This window comes from Drepanopeziza brunnea, assembly GCF_022702325.1.
Source record: "Drepanopeziza brunnea f. sp. 'multigermtubi' strain 214-2 chromosome Unknown ctg16, whole genome shotgun sequence".
NCBI classification, from domain to species: Eukaryota; Fungi; Ascomycota; class Leotiomycetes; order Helotiales; family Drepanopezizaceae; genus Drepanopeziza; species Drepanopeziza brunnea.
This window is the reverse complement of record NW_027094079.1, coordinates 105908-122574: the sequence shown is the minus strand read 5'-3', so window position 1 is coordinate 122574 and position 16667 is coordinate 105908. Positions and strand designations below refer to the sequence as shown.

At 53.0% G+C, this 16667-nt stretch overlaps 6 protein-coding genes across 6 annotated transcripts; 3 read left to right on the top strand and 3 right to left on the bottom strand.

Annotated features, from left to right (window-relative positions):
• Positions 1–443: 443 nt before the first annotated feature.
• Positions 444–983, top strand: L3040_008463 (uncharacterized protein; the record flags this gene model as incomplete). The annotated part of the gene is made up of 1 exon (XM_007293484.1): positions 444–983. The coding sequence occupies one exon, from the start codon at positions 444–446 to the stop codon at positions 981–983; it is 540 nt and encodes a 179-aa protein (XP_007293546.1).
• A 1580-nt stretch (positions 984–2563) lies between these two features.
• L3040_008462 (uncharacterized protein) lies at positions 2564–5711 on the top strand (the record flags this gene model as incomplete). The annotated part of the gene is made up of 2 exons (XM_007293482.2): positions 2564–2652; positions 2756–5711. 2 exons carry the CDS (start codon positions 2564–2566, stop codon positions 5709–5711), a joined length of 3045 nt encoding a protein of 1014 aa, XP_007293544.2.
• A 700-nt stretch (positions 5712–6411) lies between these two features.
• On the top strand, positions 6412–8355 carry L3040_008461 (uncharacterized protein; the record flags this gene model as incomplete). Its single annotated transcript, XM_066157062.1, has 2 exons — positions 6412–6637; positions 7019–8355. 2 exons carry the CDS (start codon positions 6412–6414, stop codon positions 8353–8355), a joined length of 1563 nt encoding a protein of 520 aa, XP_066010335.1.
• Positions 8356–8847: 492 nt separating this feature from the next.
• L3040_008460 (uncharacterized protein) lies at positions 8848–10056 on the bottom strand (the record flags this gene model as incomplete). Its single annotated transcript, XM_007293481.2, has 2 exons — positions 8848–9731; positions 9846–10056. The coding sequence occupies 2 exons, from the start codon at positions 10054–10056 to the stop codon at positions 8848–8850; spliced, it is 1095 nt and encodes a 364-aa protein (XP_007293543.2).
• Positions 10057–10615: 559 nt separating this feature from the next.
• On the bottom strand, positions 10616–11726 carry L3040_008459 (uncharacterized protein; the record flags this gene model as incomplete). The annotated part of the gene is made up of 2 exons (XM_007293480.1): positions 10616–11624; positions 11701–11726. The coding sequence occupies 2 exons, from the start codon at positions 11724–11726 to the stop codon at positions 10616–10618; spliced, it is 1035 nt and encodes a 344-aa protein (XP_007293542.1).
• Positions 11727–12564: 838 nt separating this feature from the next.
• On the bottom strand, positions 12565–14573 carry L3040_008458 (uncharacterized protein; the record flags this gene model as incomplete). Its single annotated transcript, XM_007293479.2, has 2 exons — positions 12565–13183; positions 13342–14573. 2 exons carry the CDS (start codon positions 14571–14573, stop codon positions 12565–12567), a joined length of 1851 nt encoding a protein of 616 aa, XP_007293541.2.
• Between the last annotated feature and the right edge of the window lie 2094 nt (positions 14574–16667).

The following is a 16667-nucleotide window of genomic DNA, read 5'->3' as shown; positions in this document are numbered from 1 at the left end:
ACTCTCATCTTTCCTTCCTTTTAATCATAAACTCCCTTTAATAGTAACCCTCTCCTCTCCTTCTCTTCTTCTCTTCTGCTCCTCTCCTCCTCTCTGCGCCGCATCACTTCCCTCGATGCGACCGAGAAAAAAGCATACCTCGTCAATCGCCTTCTCTCCTCGATCAGAGCCGCGGATTCCAGTGAACGATACCCTCCTTTACTTGCGACAGCTGCGCACCCAGGATTGAATCGTTGACTACTGCGCCGTCCTGAGAAAGCCAGATACATTATCGACATCGACGATAGAGCGACTACAGCCTTGCAGATACTCCTCTCGCCCTAGCTTCAGCCACACCATCATCTCCCTCGCCCATCCACCGACCTCCCCGTCTTCATCTTCAACTTGCCCCCATCTCAAATCCTCCACACACACCCCCCACGAAGCCCTCCCCCGTTCAAACCATGGACCCCAACGACCCCCTCGCGCGCCTCCTCGCCGGGGCCCTCGACTTCCTCACCTGGCTCGTCATGCTCCCCAAGCAAGGCTACGTCAACCTCATGCGCAACAGCGTCGAGATGTGGGACGGCATGACGCCCTTCAAGTATATCCGCATGATCGCCATCCTCGGCGGCTACCTCTTCCTGCGGCCGTACCTGTCGCGATTCGGGGAGCGGGCGCAGGCGAAGCAGCATGAGAAGGCGGTGGCGCTGGCGCGGGAGAAGGAGAAGGAGGCGCTGGGTGCGAATGCCATTCGGGATGGAGATGTCCGGGCCGCGAAGGGGAAGAGCGTGAAGTTTTCCAAGGGGAAGGAGGATGCGGATTCCAAGGGCGAGAGTGTGGGAGAGGGAGAGGGGGAGGAGTGGGGCAAGAAGGCGAGGAAGAGGCAGAAGGCGGTGGAGAAGATGGTTGAGGAGAGGATGAAGAGCGAGCAGGAGGAGAATGGCGATATCGATATCATGGAGCACCTGGTGGACTACGAGGAGGGGGTGGATGGGTGGTAGGAATTTGATGTGCTCGAGGGAGGGTTGGGGGGTGGGGAAGAGAGTAGCAGGTTGTTGTACGCTATGCTTCTGTATCAACTATAAAGTTAACTTTTGCACATATATATATGTTATAACCTAGCAAGAGCCATGAGGATGTCCCAAGCTCTGGACCCAGCGCTGTTCTTTCTCCAGCCGGCCTGGCGAAAGCTGCCTCCGTGTCGCATCATCACGGCATCTGATGCTTCAAGCGAAGCGAAGCCAGACCTCCTACGTATCCGCCATTGCCTCCACGGCGCATCCATCCCCGTCTCTCCCCTATCTAATACACAGAGAAAACATATCCTCCGAGAACGAGAGACTCATCCACCGATATATCCATCAATCAATCCACCCCTCTCTTGAGAGATCGGATGGAAATGGAAATGCTTACATGCATAAATGATATAAGAACAGATAGGTAGAGATACCCTTGACGCTGTTTATTACGGCTAGCGAAGAATAGTATTGTAGTACTATCTATCTTATCGTACGCTTAATAGTGTGGAAGAAAGACGAGGAAGAAGGTGTTTGGTTTGTTCTCTGGGTGTGTTTGCTGGTTAGGTCCGGTTTTTTAATTTTTTTAATTTTTTTAATTTTTTTAATTTTTTTAATTTTTTTAATTTTTTTAATTTTTTTAATTTTTTTAATTTTTTTAATTTTTTTAATTTTTTTAATTTTTTTAATTTTTTTAATTTTTTTAATTTTTTTAATTTTTTTAATTTTTTTAATTTTTTTAATTTTTTTAATTTTTTTAATTTTTTTTAATTTTTTTAATTTTTTTAATTTTTTTAATTTTTTTAATTTTTTTAATTTTTTAATTTTTTAATTTTTTAATTTTTTAATTTTTCAATTTTTTTAATCTTTTAACTTTTTAGAGCGACTTTCGACGTTTGGGACGTTATTTAATCGTCGGAGTCTGAAAGGATGTAAGGAGGCCCACCTAAGCGAGCCGACGATTAACGTGAACCAGGAACACGGTACCTAGGTAGGCAGCGTTCGAGGTTGAACAAGCAGGCATGGCACATTAAATAAGACAGAGCAAAAAATAAAAGTCATACGGAGTAGTCCATCAAGACCAACGCTGTCTTCCAGTTATGAGATTTCTCTTTCTGTTCCATACACTCCTCTCTACTTATATACGTAGTATGACGTAATGAGACTGGAAAAAGGAATATGCAAAATGGGGTAGGCAGACAGACAGGCAGACAGGCAGACGGGCAGATTGAGTGGCGAGGTACATACCTACATACACACCTACACCTACGCCCGCAGTCTGCAGATACGAGAGAAGAGACAGCCGCGCGCTCCTTGGCTTACGGAGTATTTTTCTTTTCTTTTCTTTTCTTTTTCGTAAATCTAATCTCCTCGAAACCGTGAAGATATACGATGGATTTCCACCACTGATTCCCATTACCACAACCCTGGTCTTATCATCTCGAGCAGTTTTTAAAATCCGATATATCTTTTTTTGGGGAGGGATTTTGGATTTCGAGACGGGAAGAGGAGACAGACGTTCCATGGCTGCTGCTGTCCTGGGTTGACTGTGACTGTGAGTGACGATGGAGGGATTGCGCATCAACGAGCTGCTCGCAAATGGGTATTTCAAGACCAAGGCGGCGAGGAGTAGGAGTCCTGGACCGGATGATGGGTGCGTTTTTTTTTTTTTTTTTGTCCCCCTTTCTGCTTTTGCGCGCCGTCGAGGGATCGTACAGGCAGAGTACCTAGGTAGTGCCGGACTGACGCCTAGCTAGCAGCCGCACCTCCCCCTCCTCTCCGCAAGCCTCGCTCCTCTCCCCGAATCCGGGCTCGGCTTACCGCGCGCAAAGCAGAGATGGGAGCAGAGGAGCGGGCAGCAGAGGAGATAGGGATAGGGATAGGGAGAGAAGCTGCAGCCGGACGCCTCGGCCGCTCCACCGCGGCCCGCCGCCTCCTCGCCCGACGGTGGAAGACGAATGCGTCAGCCTGGCAAGGGAGGAGAGGGGGAGCGTGCGCTGGCCGGATTATGGGGTGCCGGCGAGGGGGACGGTGGATCAGACCCCGGTCATACTTGAGGCAGATGTTGAGAGGGAGGAGAGGGATCGCCTGCAGAACGTGGAATGCTCGAATGAGAGGGGGGAGACGGAGGGTGGGACTGGGACTGCGAGCAGGAAGAGAGACGAGAACGCCAATCCGGAGAGGAGGTTTGTGTTTGTTCCCCAGACGGAGGGTAGTGGGAGTGAGGCGGAGGAGAGCAGGAGACGGATGGCTCGCGATGCTAGGGATGGTATACCAGAGGAGCCGTCCAAGTCGGATATCAGACGAGAAGCGAGCAGAGGGGAGTATGCTCACGGACCTCAGGCGAGGAGCGAGTCGAAGAGAGAAGAGCCTTCGAAGTACGATTCGGGAAAATACTTTCCGCAGCCTGTGAGACCCGAGACGAACCATCCTCGGCACGAATACAGACGGGACGAACCAGGGAGAGAAACCGCCAGACACGAACCGAGGAAAGAAGAGAGGAGAGAGACTGATCGTCAGGAGTCTAGAAAGGAGGACAGAACCGAGGAGCCGCGTCGGAGCGACCAAAGGCCAGAGAAATCACCCAGGCAAAGCTCATTCAAAAGGGAAGAGCCGACCCGAGAGGATTCTACGAGGAGAGAAGTGGAGACAGATCAACCACGTCCACCACTTGAGAAGAGGCGAAGCAGACAAGAGCTCCCGACTTTAGAGACAAAAGTGCCACGCGAGATTCCGCCAAAATTCCGAAGAAGTGCTTCTGCCCTCGCAATCAGTCCAAGTCAACAGGAGGCGCCTAAAGCTGCCTCTACTCCTCGCACCCCATCTGACTACTTCCTCTCACCGGAAGCTATCAGACCTACCAAAGACGATTTCTCGCAGTCAACCCCTAGACAGCAAGTCTTTGACCTGCTTTGGGGGAAGAACGGGAATCCAACGGAGAAGAGAAATAGTGGAAGCTATGCTGGGTCCCTGCCAGGGACACCAAACTTGGATATGAGAAACAGTGGAAATTTCGAGAGATCAACTAGACCGCAACAGCTCCAGGAGGAGACTGGTAGTCGGAGAGAAAGACGGCACTCCCCCGAACGAGGTTCCAATCGATCTTCCAGGTCTTCCACGCAGAGGAAATCGTACTACAGCAGCAGTGAAGACGATATGGCAGGTAGCGACGCTGAGAGGCACCGTCGATCACACCTGGGACCAGGGAGAGAGGAGCAGCATCTGAGATCGCCGTCTAAATCCAACAGGTCGTCTATGGATCGGAGAGGATCTAGAAGATCTTCGCCGCTGCCATCACCCCGATATTCGCCGAGTCAGGTCCCACGAGGAGACCATGTGGAGAGAGCTGAAATTTACCCACAATATGGGCGAACGAAGCCACGCGAGAGGTCAATCTCACCGCATTCGGAAGAGACACCAAGAGCGGATAGGTTGAACCCTATGGAAGCTGCGCGTCCGAAATCGAGGCAGTCGACTGTAGCACCGGTTGCGAAAGATCCTGCAGCTGCTCATGGTGCCTCACTGCCAATTCTTATCCCGTCCAGAATTGACATGCACTCGCCAGGCGAGACTAGAAGATCACCGGCGACACCGCAATTCCAGGAATCTCCACGGCCCGGACCCTGGCAACCTCCATCCTTTCAACCACCTTCGGATTTGGAGAGACCAACTGGCTCCTATCGGCGATACTCGCAAGACATTGAGACTGGGAGCGTTGCCCCTCTGCCTACATGTCCCCGAACACAGTTTACCCGTGGCCGAAACGATTGGCTTACTCTACCCGAATGTCCAGGCTTCGATATCTGCCCATCATGCTTCAACTCGATCACAGCCTCCACCGGATTCCGATATCTCTTCATCCCGGCCCCTCGCCGCTCACCCGACGTAGAAGTGCTTTGCGATTTTGGCAGCTCCCCGTGGTACCGTATCGCATGGCTCCTGACCATCAAAGAGCGCCGCCGAGATCTAAATCTCTTCTATGGTCTGGCACGCAACAGCACCAAATACCCCCCTTGCCTTGGCAAGCATGGAGCAGTACGTCAATGGTACTCGGTCATCGACCACAAGACTGGGGCCCCAGTCCGTGGCTTTGATGTCTGCTACAGCTGCGTGAAGAGCGTCGAGACTCTCCTCCCAGCCATCCGTGGCGTCTTCGTCTGTACTGATACCACGCCCTCAACCCGCGTCTGTGATCTCCGCTTCGACAGCAAGCGCTTTGTGCAGTACTTTGATGCCCTCGAAAACTGCGCCGACCGCGTCTCGGACTACCACGATCCCCCCGATACCCGGGACCTCGTATCTCTGGCTCGCCGCCTCGCTCTCTTTGAAGAGTGCCAGCGAGAGAGAGACCTCGTAGACCGGCGCTGGCACGTGATCACGCACCTTCCTGAGTTTACCGTCTGCGAGGAATGCTTTGATGAGGTTGTGTGGCCGGAGCTGGAGGAGGGCAAGGCCATCCCGCTGATGTTCAACAAGACGCTGCAGCGGGTGCCGAAGGCGAGCTGCCAGCTCTACAGCGCGAAGATGCGGGGGATCTTCCGGCTGGCGGTCGACAGTGGGGACTATCAGATGTTGGCTTCCAAGGCGCGCGAGAGGAAGTCGTTGGAGAGGGCGTGGAAGAGGGATGCGGAGAACATGAGACGGGGGGTGGGAGGGGCGGGTGTGGAGAGGGAGCTGCGGAGGTTGGAGGAGGAGTGGAGGAGGTATGAGTGAGAAGGTGAAGGTAGAGGCAGGATAAAACGAGATGTGCGAAGATGAGATGAAATGTGTATATGAATTTACGAGAGATACGAATGACTGAATAGATGAATGAAATGAAATGAAAAATTTCGATATCAGCCTGGGGAGTTTGCGATTGAAGGCGGTGTATACAAAGGAAAAGAAAGGTGAGCGCGCGCGGCTTTCCCGAATGGGCTTTGTTTACTTTACTTAGTTAGCGCCGACGTCAACAAAAAACTTTTTCCATCTCGCTTCGCGCGTCGCGACATCGACCTTACCGTTCCTTACAAGTCACGAGACGCACGCGACGCCGACGTCAATATCAATATCAATATCAATATTGACCTCGAAGTAAAGTGAATTCCGCTCGTCGACGTACCACCTACCTACCACCTCCTACCTGCTACAAATCACACACACTCTCGACCTCGAAATCTCAACCCTTTCGGTATCAGATACAGATACAGATACAGATACAACCCCTCTCTTCTCTTCTCCATACCAATTCCTTTGCATCCCGCCTCGTCTTCATCCCGAAGACACAATTTCCAAACACAACACCACACAGCACCACACAGCACAGCACACACCATACTACACACAGCACCAACAACCAAATCTCCCCCGACCTACCCCCTTCCCTTCCTTGCTCTCCCTCCCTCCCCCTTCCCCCCACCCCGATCTCATCTCAACAATGGCCCTTACCAACACCAACATGAACACCCAAACCTACACCCCCCAGCTCGAAACGATCTGGGCGCGCCTCTCGTCCTCAGCAGCTGCTGCCCGCCACCCGTGCGGCTCCCGCGCCGAATTCGACATTATCTGCGGGGCGTTCCTGCAGGCGGAGTCTGGGGTCGGCGGTGGCACGCAGGAGGTTCGGCGCTATCGGGCGGAGTGGAATATTTGGGCTTATTACTGTGAGTGATGAGTGCGAGAAAGAGGGTGTTTCTTTTCTTCTATTGTGCTTGTTCTTGGTTCTTATTCTTCTTGTCTTTCTCCCCCCTCGCCCTCCTCTTGTCTGTTTGCGGTTATGGGATGGGCATGGGGGTGTTTGTTGTGTCTGCGTGTGTTTGTGTTTGTATGTGTGCGCATATGGCGGGATCGGATGCAGGACGGAAGAGGGTTTGGAGGATGAGATTCTATCTTCGTTTTCGCATCCTTCTCCCTCTCCTTGACTGCTGTATATCATATCCCTGAGGTCATGCATGTTCCCTACCTGAGAGAAGAAGACTGGGCTTTGGCAATACTATAAGAGAAAGAGAGCAAGAAGAGGTGCTAACCCATGCTTTCGCAAATAGTCGGCGTGGAAGAACCTTTCCCAGGCATCGATCCCGCGCTGCAGGAGCAGGAGAAAGAGCAAGAGCACCATGACGATCCGCTTGCCCGCTACAGCCACTCGTCGAATTCCCAGTCGCAACAACCCTATTCATCATCCCAATCCCAGGACCGCAGATACAGTCACGAGTACCGGCCCGAGTTCAGAGAAGAGTACGAAGATGGCGAGTGCGAAGATGATGAGGCTCAAGGCCGATCCGACAGCCGTGACGACAAGGGCGCATATCGATACAGCGAGGGAAGAGACAGATCCGATGGCCGCCAGGATGATCACAAGCAGCACACGAGCGAGGCCAGAGATGATGCTCGCGACTTCGCCAACGACAAGGACCAGAACACCGCCGCACCCGGAGATAGATCCGCGATTATCCACGCCGGCGGCGATCAGCAGCAAAAGAGCGACGCCGCCAGAGGCCGATCCGACATCCGCGATAGCAACAATAACGACGGCTACCAGAAGGAAGGCTACCTGGCACGCATCATCCGCCAGCGAGCCGAGCGGCGAAACCAGAAGTTCATTGCCAAGCAGCCACCGTTGGGAGAGCGTCGACGCAATGCAGAAGGAAACGAAAACAGAGACGAGAGAAGCTTGAGTCCTAGAATGGACGATCGGGCCCGGTATGCGCGTGAGGATAGGAGAGAGGAGCACGGGCGTGACGACCAGCGTACGAAGGCGGATGCGCACACTGACGCTGCTACTGTCGACGGCGCTACTGTTGTTCGCGAGAAAGAAGACAGAGGACCTGGACCCACCCAGGGGACTGCAGGAGAGGACCTCATCAATGCAGCGCGCAGGCTCCAGATCGACTTCCCTGGCCGCGCAGTCGCTGAGCGTAATTCTAGAAACCGGGCCGGGCTAAAGAAGCGACAGGCGATGGAAGAGCGAGCTCGGAAGCGTCTACGGGGCCAGGATCTCGAGGAGCGAGACGCTGGTCCGTACCAGGGTGGAAGATGGGAGGATCGAGGCCGCGCCGATGGCAACCGCCGATATGTCGAGAGGGGCGCGGAGGGCTTTGAGCGTGGGGAGAGGAGGTTGGTCACAGATCGGTACGGAGCCGGGGATGTTGAGGCTCGGGATGAGGAGGGTCGTGCTCGAGGAAGAGGGGGTAGGGTTTGGGGAGGTGGGGACGTGGGTGCTGGTTTGAGGGGTGTTGATAGGGGACCAGACGGTGGGCGAGGTGAGAGACATAGGGGTATGGATATGAGCGAGGGGAAGTGGTTTGGCGGGGGAGAGGTCGAGGATGTATACCAATATCGTGGTAGGGATGGAGGAGGAGGAGGTCCTCGCAGAAGACTTTGAGCTGTTGGATCTGAGTGGGGAGAGTCAGCCTGCGAGGCGATGGGACTGGAGTGTTATACTTGGCATTGTTCCAGGTTTATATCTTCCGATATATCTTCTGATGCTGGGAAACGTTTTAATGTCTGTATAGTTGGCTGGATAGGCGGCCTTGTAGACATCTGGTGTACGAATATGTATTCTTGACTATGTTCCGAGAAAAGCGTGCTCTAGATTCATAGAGGCTTTGATGTTGCGGCAAAGGATCGATAGATGGTCGACATTCTGTACCGCGCCAAGCGCTCAATAGGGAAGTCGCGCTAAGGATGCTTGGGATATCTACTGGGCGGCAATGCAAGAAATGACGCCTGAAATATACACAGTCAATTCTCTAATATTACATTGAATTCTAAGATATTACACCTAATTCACTAATATTACACGCAATTCCCGTACATCCTCCACATTTCCTGATTACTCGCGCGCCTCAAACATCCGCCCTGACTACCCATCTACCTATGTAGGCCTCGAAAGTGCCTTGTTCCGAAGTGTCATGTCCTTAATGGTATCCGCACGCCGAAGAGATCCTTTGTGATGGAATATGTGGCGGTTGGCCGTGTAAAAGTCGAGGATACCGGGTAGCTCCTTCCCCTCTTGGTCGAGTTTGTGGTATGCCTCGAAACCCCGCTGGCAGCCATCAATCTGTCGCTGAACCCCATCATCTTTCGGATTGGCGCTGATTTTGACTCGGAGCCACAGGACGGCGCTGCTGGGAATGCCCAGACCAGATTGCAATGTCGGCTTTTCGAGACGAATGACCAAGGCATGGAAGTATCTGCTCATCTCGGCGATGGCCTGGCCCTGAGGTCCAGAGAGTCTAGTGTATGCTTGAGGGTGCGAAAACTTCAGAACAGGGTAGATTTTGCCGGTTCTCGGGTCGTGGTGCGGTGTTGGCGGCGACGTGCTCTGAAGCGCGGGGACGTGGGTGGATATACCACCGGACCGAGCGGCTTGAGCCGTGGTCTGTGGGCCGACACTCATGGCTTCGGCTCGCATCCTCCAAGAAGTACCAGAACTATCGATGCGGTCGCGGAAGGGAATATAGCGGCTTGTACCACGAGTCAAAGCTCTGGAAACCGTCGGGGGCGACTTGAAATCTCTGCGTCTGCTTTGTTCACGAGCACGAGATCGGGAGGGACCAGGAGATCGGGAGCGATCAGCAGATCGGAAGTGATTAGGAGACCGAGAGCGTCCTCTGTAGGCGTCTTCTCTCTGCGTATAGACGGATCTTGTACGCACAGGGCTCTTCTGAAGGAGGGCAGAGGCTTTGCGCGGATTCGAGGCCGATGAAGAATGGTCGGGAGGTGGCCCTGGGAACAGATGAACGTTTTCGGGCCCCCCTATGCGAATATGAACTATCAGTTTCGAATGCGAGTTACAAATACAGATAGAGACAAACTATGAGCAAGTCGAGTCCAAAGTGCCCAAGCCCAGTCACTGACACGGTAACTTACAGAAATCCCCAAAGGTACGACGCTCTGCCAGGTATTGCTGGATGTGCCGCGGCGCGCCTGGACGCTCCTTCGCGACCCGAATGTGGTTGTCCTCGACTGCCAGCCACAGCTGGAACTCGCTGACGGCTTCACCGGCCGAAGCTGCAGGGTGGGTGCGCGCGGTTGTACGCGCCTTGGCCAACATCCAGGACATTGGGGTGAGCTTCTCCATGATAGCTTCCATCGTCTGCCTCGAAGTGCTTGGATACTGTCGAGGTGGACTTTCTTGCTTCTACTAGAGGCGGCAGTCGCGACAAAGAAAAGGGCTCTACTCAGCTAGCGTGTATGCTTAAGCGAGAAATAGAGTGGGTCATCAGGCGACGCTACCATGATGGAAATTTAGGATGACAACTTTAGCAGAGCTATTAAAGCTGGTACATTTCTATTATACATAGCCGCGAGCATCTAGTCCTGGGAATCAGCAGGAGATACTAAAAACAGCCGCCCATGCGTTAGCTTACCTCTCTGGTCCTCTTTTGCGCGATCAACTCTGGGTGCAATTCGTCCGAGGATCAGAGATATTCCCAATCCCAATCCCAACCACAATCACAATCACAGTCACAATCTATATCCAACCACTTCTCAACACACGCTCCATACAAAACAAGCAGGAAACATAGCATATCACACCGTGAAACTACTAACACTCCAATTCCCAGTGGCTATCTACAGCAGAGATCCGGCTCTTCCATCCCTTTTTTTGCCATCTCCGAAGCACCTCGACCTCTCTTTCAGTCAAGCGCTTTCTCCTCGACACTCGCATCAGCTATGCTCACAACACCCGCTTCCCCTTCCCCTTCCCCATCCCCAGACCCAGCCTTCCTTTCAGCTTTCTTCGCCTTCTCCTTCAACCGCCTCTTAACCTTCTTGGCGCGATTCAGCCTCACCCTCTTTTCCTTCTCCGCCTCCACCTTCCTCTCCAAGACCTCCCTCCGCGCCTCCTCAGCAGCATCCCGTCTCCGCCTCTCCTCTCTCAGGAAAATCCGCCGTCTCTTATTCGGTTTCGTCCGACTCCCCCTCAAAGAATCCCTTCCTCCTCCAACACCTGTGCCATCCAAGCAAGCTCCGCCTCCTCCCCCACTCGGCTTCTCAAGGTGAGAACCCCCGCCCGTCGCATAAGATTTCAAGCCAGTCTTCACTGGCGGTCCGGAAGCCAGCTTTAGAACCCGCACCCTCCATGGCACCTCCAGCCCCCACGCCCGCCCCCGACTCCGCGCGCGCACCTCCTCCCCGCTCACGGCAGAGTAGCAGATCCGCGCCTTCACCGCCCCTTCTGCAGGCGGCGCAAAGAAATACTCGCGCGGTCGAGGACGCAGGATCCGGCCAGGCCCCGTAGCGTCGTCGGACGGGCTCAGGATCACGGTGTTGCGATGCACAGCGTCGCCACCGGCAAACAGCGCAAATTCGTACTCCCGCACCTCGGACGCGCCATCATCGTGTGCTGATGCTGGCGTGGCTGGTTCAGAATCGGAATCGGGATCAGTGTTGGAGGCGCTGTCCGAGTCTGAGGTTGGGGACGCTTTACGCCTCGGGGCGGCGCGGGGTTTGCGCGTGGGCTTTGAGTCCGCGAGGGTGCTCTTTCTGGCAGTAGATGGTGTATGGAGCGGCACGGAGAGTGGCACAGGTCCGTAGAGAGCGGCGAGGCGGGCGTGGAGGCGCGCTTCGGTCGAGGGATCGATGTCTGAGGAGGAGGAGGCGGGGGAGGAGGAGCGGGAGCGATTAAAGTCGCTGCGGCGGATTCTGGCGCGGTTGGTCAGCACACACACCCTTTCTTTCTATCGGTTGAACTACCCATTATCCCACCGGATATACATACCTTTTGGCGTCCGGGAGCTCAAACATCATTGCGTGGAGGGGATTGTGTGGTTGGTGAGTGCCAGTGAGGCTCGAAAGGCTGAGGTGGGAAAAATACCTTGGCCAATAACGAATGGCCCGGTCCGACGGGCCGAGATCTGCCGAGCCCGACCCGACGCCGAGACTTCGGTAGGTACTTTTATGTAAACACCTTCCACCGTAAGCGAGCATATTGAAACAAAAGGGGCTTCGGCTCCAGCTCAAACATCGGATATACGATAAATACCTACCGAACTGCCCAATTCGCAACTTCGGCCCCTTTTCGCAAATCCACAATTCCATAACAAACCCCTGCGCCCGCCCCTGTCCTCCTGTACAGCATCGCCGATCCTCAACGCCCTAACAATCCAATCAAACCCGTGCAAAACCGCCCGCTCGTGCAGCCAAAGTTCCCGCCGGCTCCACCTATCATCTATCTATCGCAATAGCACTCTTGAAGATTTCCCATTCCTCGAAGTTGGGTTTTGGGGCGGTCATATCTCTGTTTTGAATATGATTTGAATCTGGGAATCTTGGTTTTATTTAGGCACTTTTGCTTAACCTTCTTCCTTCTTCCTTTTTCTTCTCTTTTTTCCTATACAATACAATCCTCCTGCTGCTTTCCATTTCATGTTCGAGGCTCTTTTAATCTTTGCTAGATAGCCAGTAGCTAGGAGAGAGAAGCTCGTTGCTTCGTAAACGCGCTTTTGCTAAATATGAATCCTGAGTATCATCATTCTCTTTCACTCCATTCCATAGCCTCATCTCACCTCCGATACAAAAGAGATATTCTATATTTTGCGTCGCATGCCATCAACTTCCTCCGCCTCCACTCCTACTCCCACTCTCAGCCACAGCTCCATCGTTTCCCCTCCCATACCGCTTGCTGCTGCTCACCTGGAATCTCGTGGTGCTGCTGCTGAGCTCCCCTGCCTTGAATCTGGCTCGGCGAACCCGTTCCACCAATCGTCCCCGTCTCTGTCCCGGGCCCACCGCTCGTCCCAGACGGCTGCTGCTGCATCGGCAACAATGAAGGAAATTGCTCCGGGGCCATCGTCGCTGGCATAGATCCGTAGCTACTACTGCTATAAGCAGGCAGGAACCGAGAGCCGTGATTCGCGTAGCTGCTACTGCTTGGGATCAGAATCCCGCTCGAAGAGTGGAGATCCGCCGGTCCAGTATGTCGTGGTGACTTTGTCGGTCGTCGCAGGTCCGAATCGTTGTGGACGAAGCGAAGGGGCTCGACGCCTGTCGAGGGGGGGTGATAGGAGGAGTATGGCTGTCTCATTAGCGGCTGGGACGCCAGCGGAGGTTTGTGGGACTGCAGCTCTGATATCGAGTTGAGGGTGTGGTGATTCGCTTGCAGATAGCTGTCTCTCGGAGCGCTGGCATAGCCAAGTGTGTTTAGCGCCGAGGTATGGTCGGCAGGCGTACTTGTATGTGCGGCGCTCCAGGCTTGGTATGTACTATTTACGAAAGGACCCATCAGCTTGTCTCAGGTGCCGTTCTTCAAGCCACTACCGGGAGCAAAACAGACTTTTCGCCAAGGGTGACACGGGATCTTCTCAAGCATTGTGACCGCCGGTCTGGGTATTGACGTGAGATATATCGAGCGGTGACTTACGGTTGACGGACCATAGATGGAGAGCCGGGAATGCTATTCGAATTGAATGTGAATGGGGATCGTGAAAATTCCGCCATGTGTGATTTTAGTGGCTTTGCTAGTTTCAAGTTGCTGTCTATCCCCGAGATACTGGGCTTGAGGCCGCCTGGAGCGGCTACATACATTTCAGGCGGCTGTCCTCGAGCTGAAGATGACCCAACGAGTGGAATCTCCTTCCTGGCCTGAAAGTTCCTCGGGCTCCGACCCCGTACCACAATAGGCGCTGTGGACGCCTCGCAAAGGCTCATCTTCCTTCCGTTCGACAGTGTGCCGACCACGTTGAGGTGCAAACTGAAGTGTTGCTGCAGCTCTCTCCTTCTTCCATTGTTGGCCGTTGCAATGCGGAATTGCAGCCGCCGGTAAGCAATCGGAAAGACCGTGTAATCACTATGCGCCTCTGGCCCTTCGTCAAATGGCGTCAACGAAATGGGTACCGGCTCGTGTTCCTGTCCTGCAGTCATTTTTGGGAAGTTGGGAGGAGGCGTTTTCCACGGGATGACGATTAGTTTGACGACGTGGCCGTCCACTGACTCTGTTGCTGAGATGACGACTTCCTTTGAGACAATGGGTACCCGCTCCCCATTTCCCGTCAATGCCGATAGAGCGCCTCGCGGTACAGTGACACTTCCAAAGATCTGGAAAAGGTTTCGTCGATAGCAGGTTAGTTCTGGTTGCATCATGAGACTTTCTCCGGATGTTGTGGCTAGCTCGGACAAGAAGAACATGCCATGGATTTGCGCCACGAGATCAACAGACTGTACTCGTCCTTGAGCATCAAGAATCGTGCTTGTCTCCGGTAGTTGTCCAAAGGAGAGAAGTCTGTGATCATGGTTGATGCTGGGATTGTGAGCCTCCTGCGGGTCATCTCTAAAGCTCTGCACGATGCTGTAGGGCGAATCCTCGATGTCGTGGTAGGATCTTTTCAGCGATGGGTAGCTGTGATGCGTACAAAAAGATGGTGGTGAAGCAGTGAGTATTCCACTTCCGTCTCTCGGCGGTATATGCCTATCGTTGGAGGGTAAGTCTAAGGATCGATATGTCTCCTTCTGGGCCGGACCGTGACATGATATTGGCAATACCGGCGGAGCGCAGTAGTTTGCATCGTATGCTGGAAGATGTATCGGGGGAGGGTGGATGCTGTACTCCTGCCAGAGAGCGGTATCCTCATCTTCTGACTTAATCTCATGGGTCATCTTTATTGATTGTGTAAATGACATGGACCCATTGTCTGTTCCTCTGCTGTGAGGAAGAATAAGCTGCTGTAGAGAAGCGAAGTATTGCGTGCAGGTAAGGAGAGGTCAGACGAATAGAACAAAGATGATTCTGCTGCTGCTGCTGCTGCTGCTGGTGATGATCATGCTTGCTTGCTGTTGGACCAGTCATGGCAGCCAGGCAGTACGGGAGGGAGAAAAAGATAGATGAAGCAGTTTGCAAAAGGCCGGTTGATGGATGATGAATGTTGAGCTTATGCCAACAGGTGTTGGTCGCTGGTGCCAACCAAGTCTTTGATTTGTTGAAACGAGTAAGAGCCGTGCTTCCTATCTCAAGGGGGCCATGGGGGGTTTTTTGAAGGGGCCGAAGCCTCATCGTTTTAACTTCCTTCCGCATTGACGAGAAGGGGCGAGGGTGGGCATGGCCCGGAATCCCTATTAGTCCTTTTCCCCCAAGGCCCCAAGGGGAGTTAAACTTCCGACCTGCATTACGGCCGGGGGACTGGCAGCAACCCAGAAGCCCGTCGACAACAAGTTAACCAGCAAGCGAATATTGGCTGGCGCGTGATCTGCGTCCCTGATGGCCTTTCTGGCACGGCATCAAATTCAAACCATATCAGGCGGCATTCTATTAAGTTTGTTAGAGTCGCATCTGAAGTTGATCATCGGCACTGTGGGAGAAGGGGAAAGCATTTCAAAAGAGGTTAAGAGGCTTCTCGAAGGAAAGGGGGTGCAATGCAGCATGCGGCATGGAGGGCCTAGCTAGCCAACGAGTGCCATCTGCCGTCGGTTGATCCGGATGGTGTCCCGAAGTAGAGGACACGCCCGAAGGAGAGAGATGCAGGTTGCAGATTGCAGGTGAGTTGAGGTGAGGTGAGGTGAGTTGAGGTGTGGAGTCTACATAAGGTGTAATAGGCGAGGTGAGGTGTATAGCCAAGAAAGTAAATATGGGTCTGATGTTCGCTACGTCTTGCGCATGCTTGAACAAAAGCCAAGTCGGCGGCGAGCTTATACCCTTACCGGTATATCTACCTACCTAACCAACTTGTTCATACATGTCGGGACTGGAACCCAGAGCGAAATAATGTCCGATGGGCCAAGTTCAGTCCAGTCCAATCAAGTGGAGTCGGGCCTCTCCGGCATGTAAGTAATATCGGCATCTGGGCGGAGAGCGGGGGATGGGGGAAGGGCTGTTAAATTGGCTGCTGGATCCGCGCCGAATGCTTCGTCGACGCTTATAAATCCGTGCAGGATTTCCAGCGCACATTGGAGAAGCTGCGAAACAAAATATCAGTTGAAAAAGACGTCTTCCACGACCTCCATTTTTCCATTCGGAGACTAGGCATTTCGAGCTTGTATCAAGAATTAGAGAATTGTTGGCACCGGTACCTACCTAATAGTGGGACTTGACGTCGCAACTTCTGGGACCCTGGCCCTCGCAATTTCCGTTACCAAGCGTTTCTTCCGTTTAGCCCAGACATTGCTTAACAGTGTATATATAATATATCAAAATAAGACAGCCTCCCAACACAGATATCTCATGTTACGATATGTAGGCCAACGCGATTCAGTAATCATATATACACATATATGCATACAGATATACAGATATCCAGATATAGATACCCTGTACAAAGAAACGGGCATTCAGGGGTCTTTCGATCAATACGAACCAGAGAAAAAAGCGATCAGCGAATCATCCAGCGACTAACTGGCAGTAATCAGAAACAATCTAGCTATAAATGTGGACTTGAAAGAAAGAACGAAAAGAGAAAGAAAAGATTCCCGGACATGCATATGGTATGATCTGCAATCAAGTATCGTCGGCCGGCTACTCACGGCCTAACCTCCCAATGGCAACTGAAAAATATCAGCCGCGGGCTTTGGGTATTTTGCCATGAAATGCCTGGCAAGCAAGCAAGCGCGCGCGAAACTCACTCTCATCTCCAACAAGCACCGCATTGTAATCAAATCAGATAATAAAACTTCTCGGGTCTGCTCGAAAGGTGTGATGAGCGAGGGAGGTATCAATCATCTAATGCTTGTAGGTGGAGAAAATGGGGCTCATATCTATAC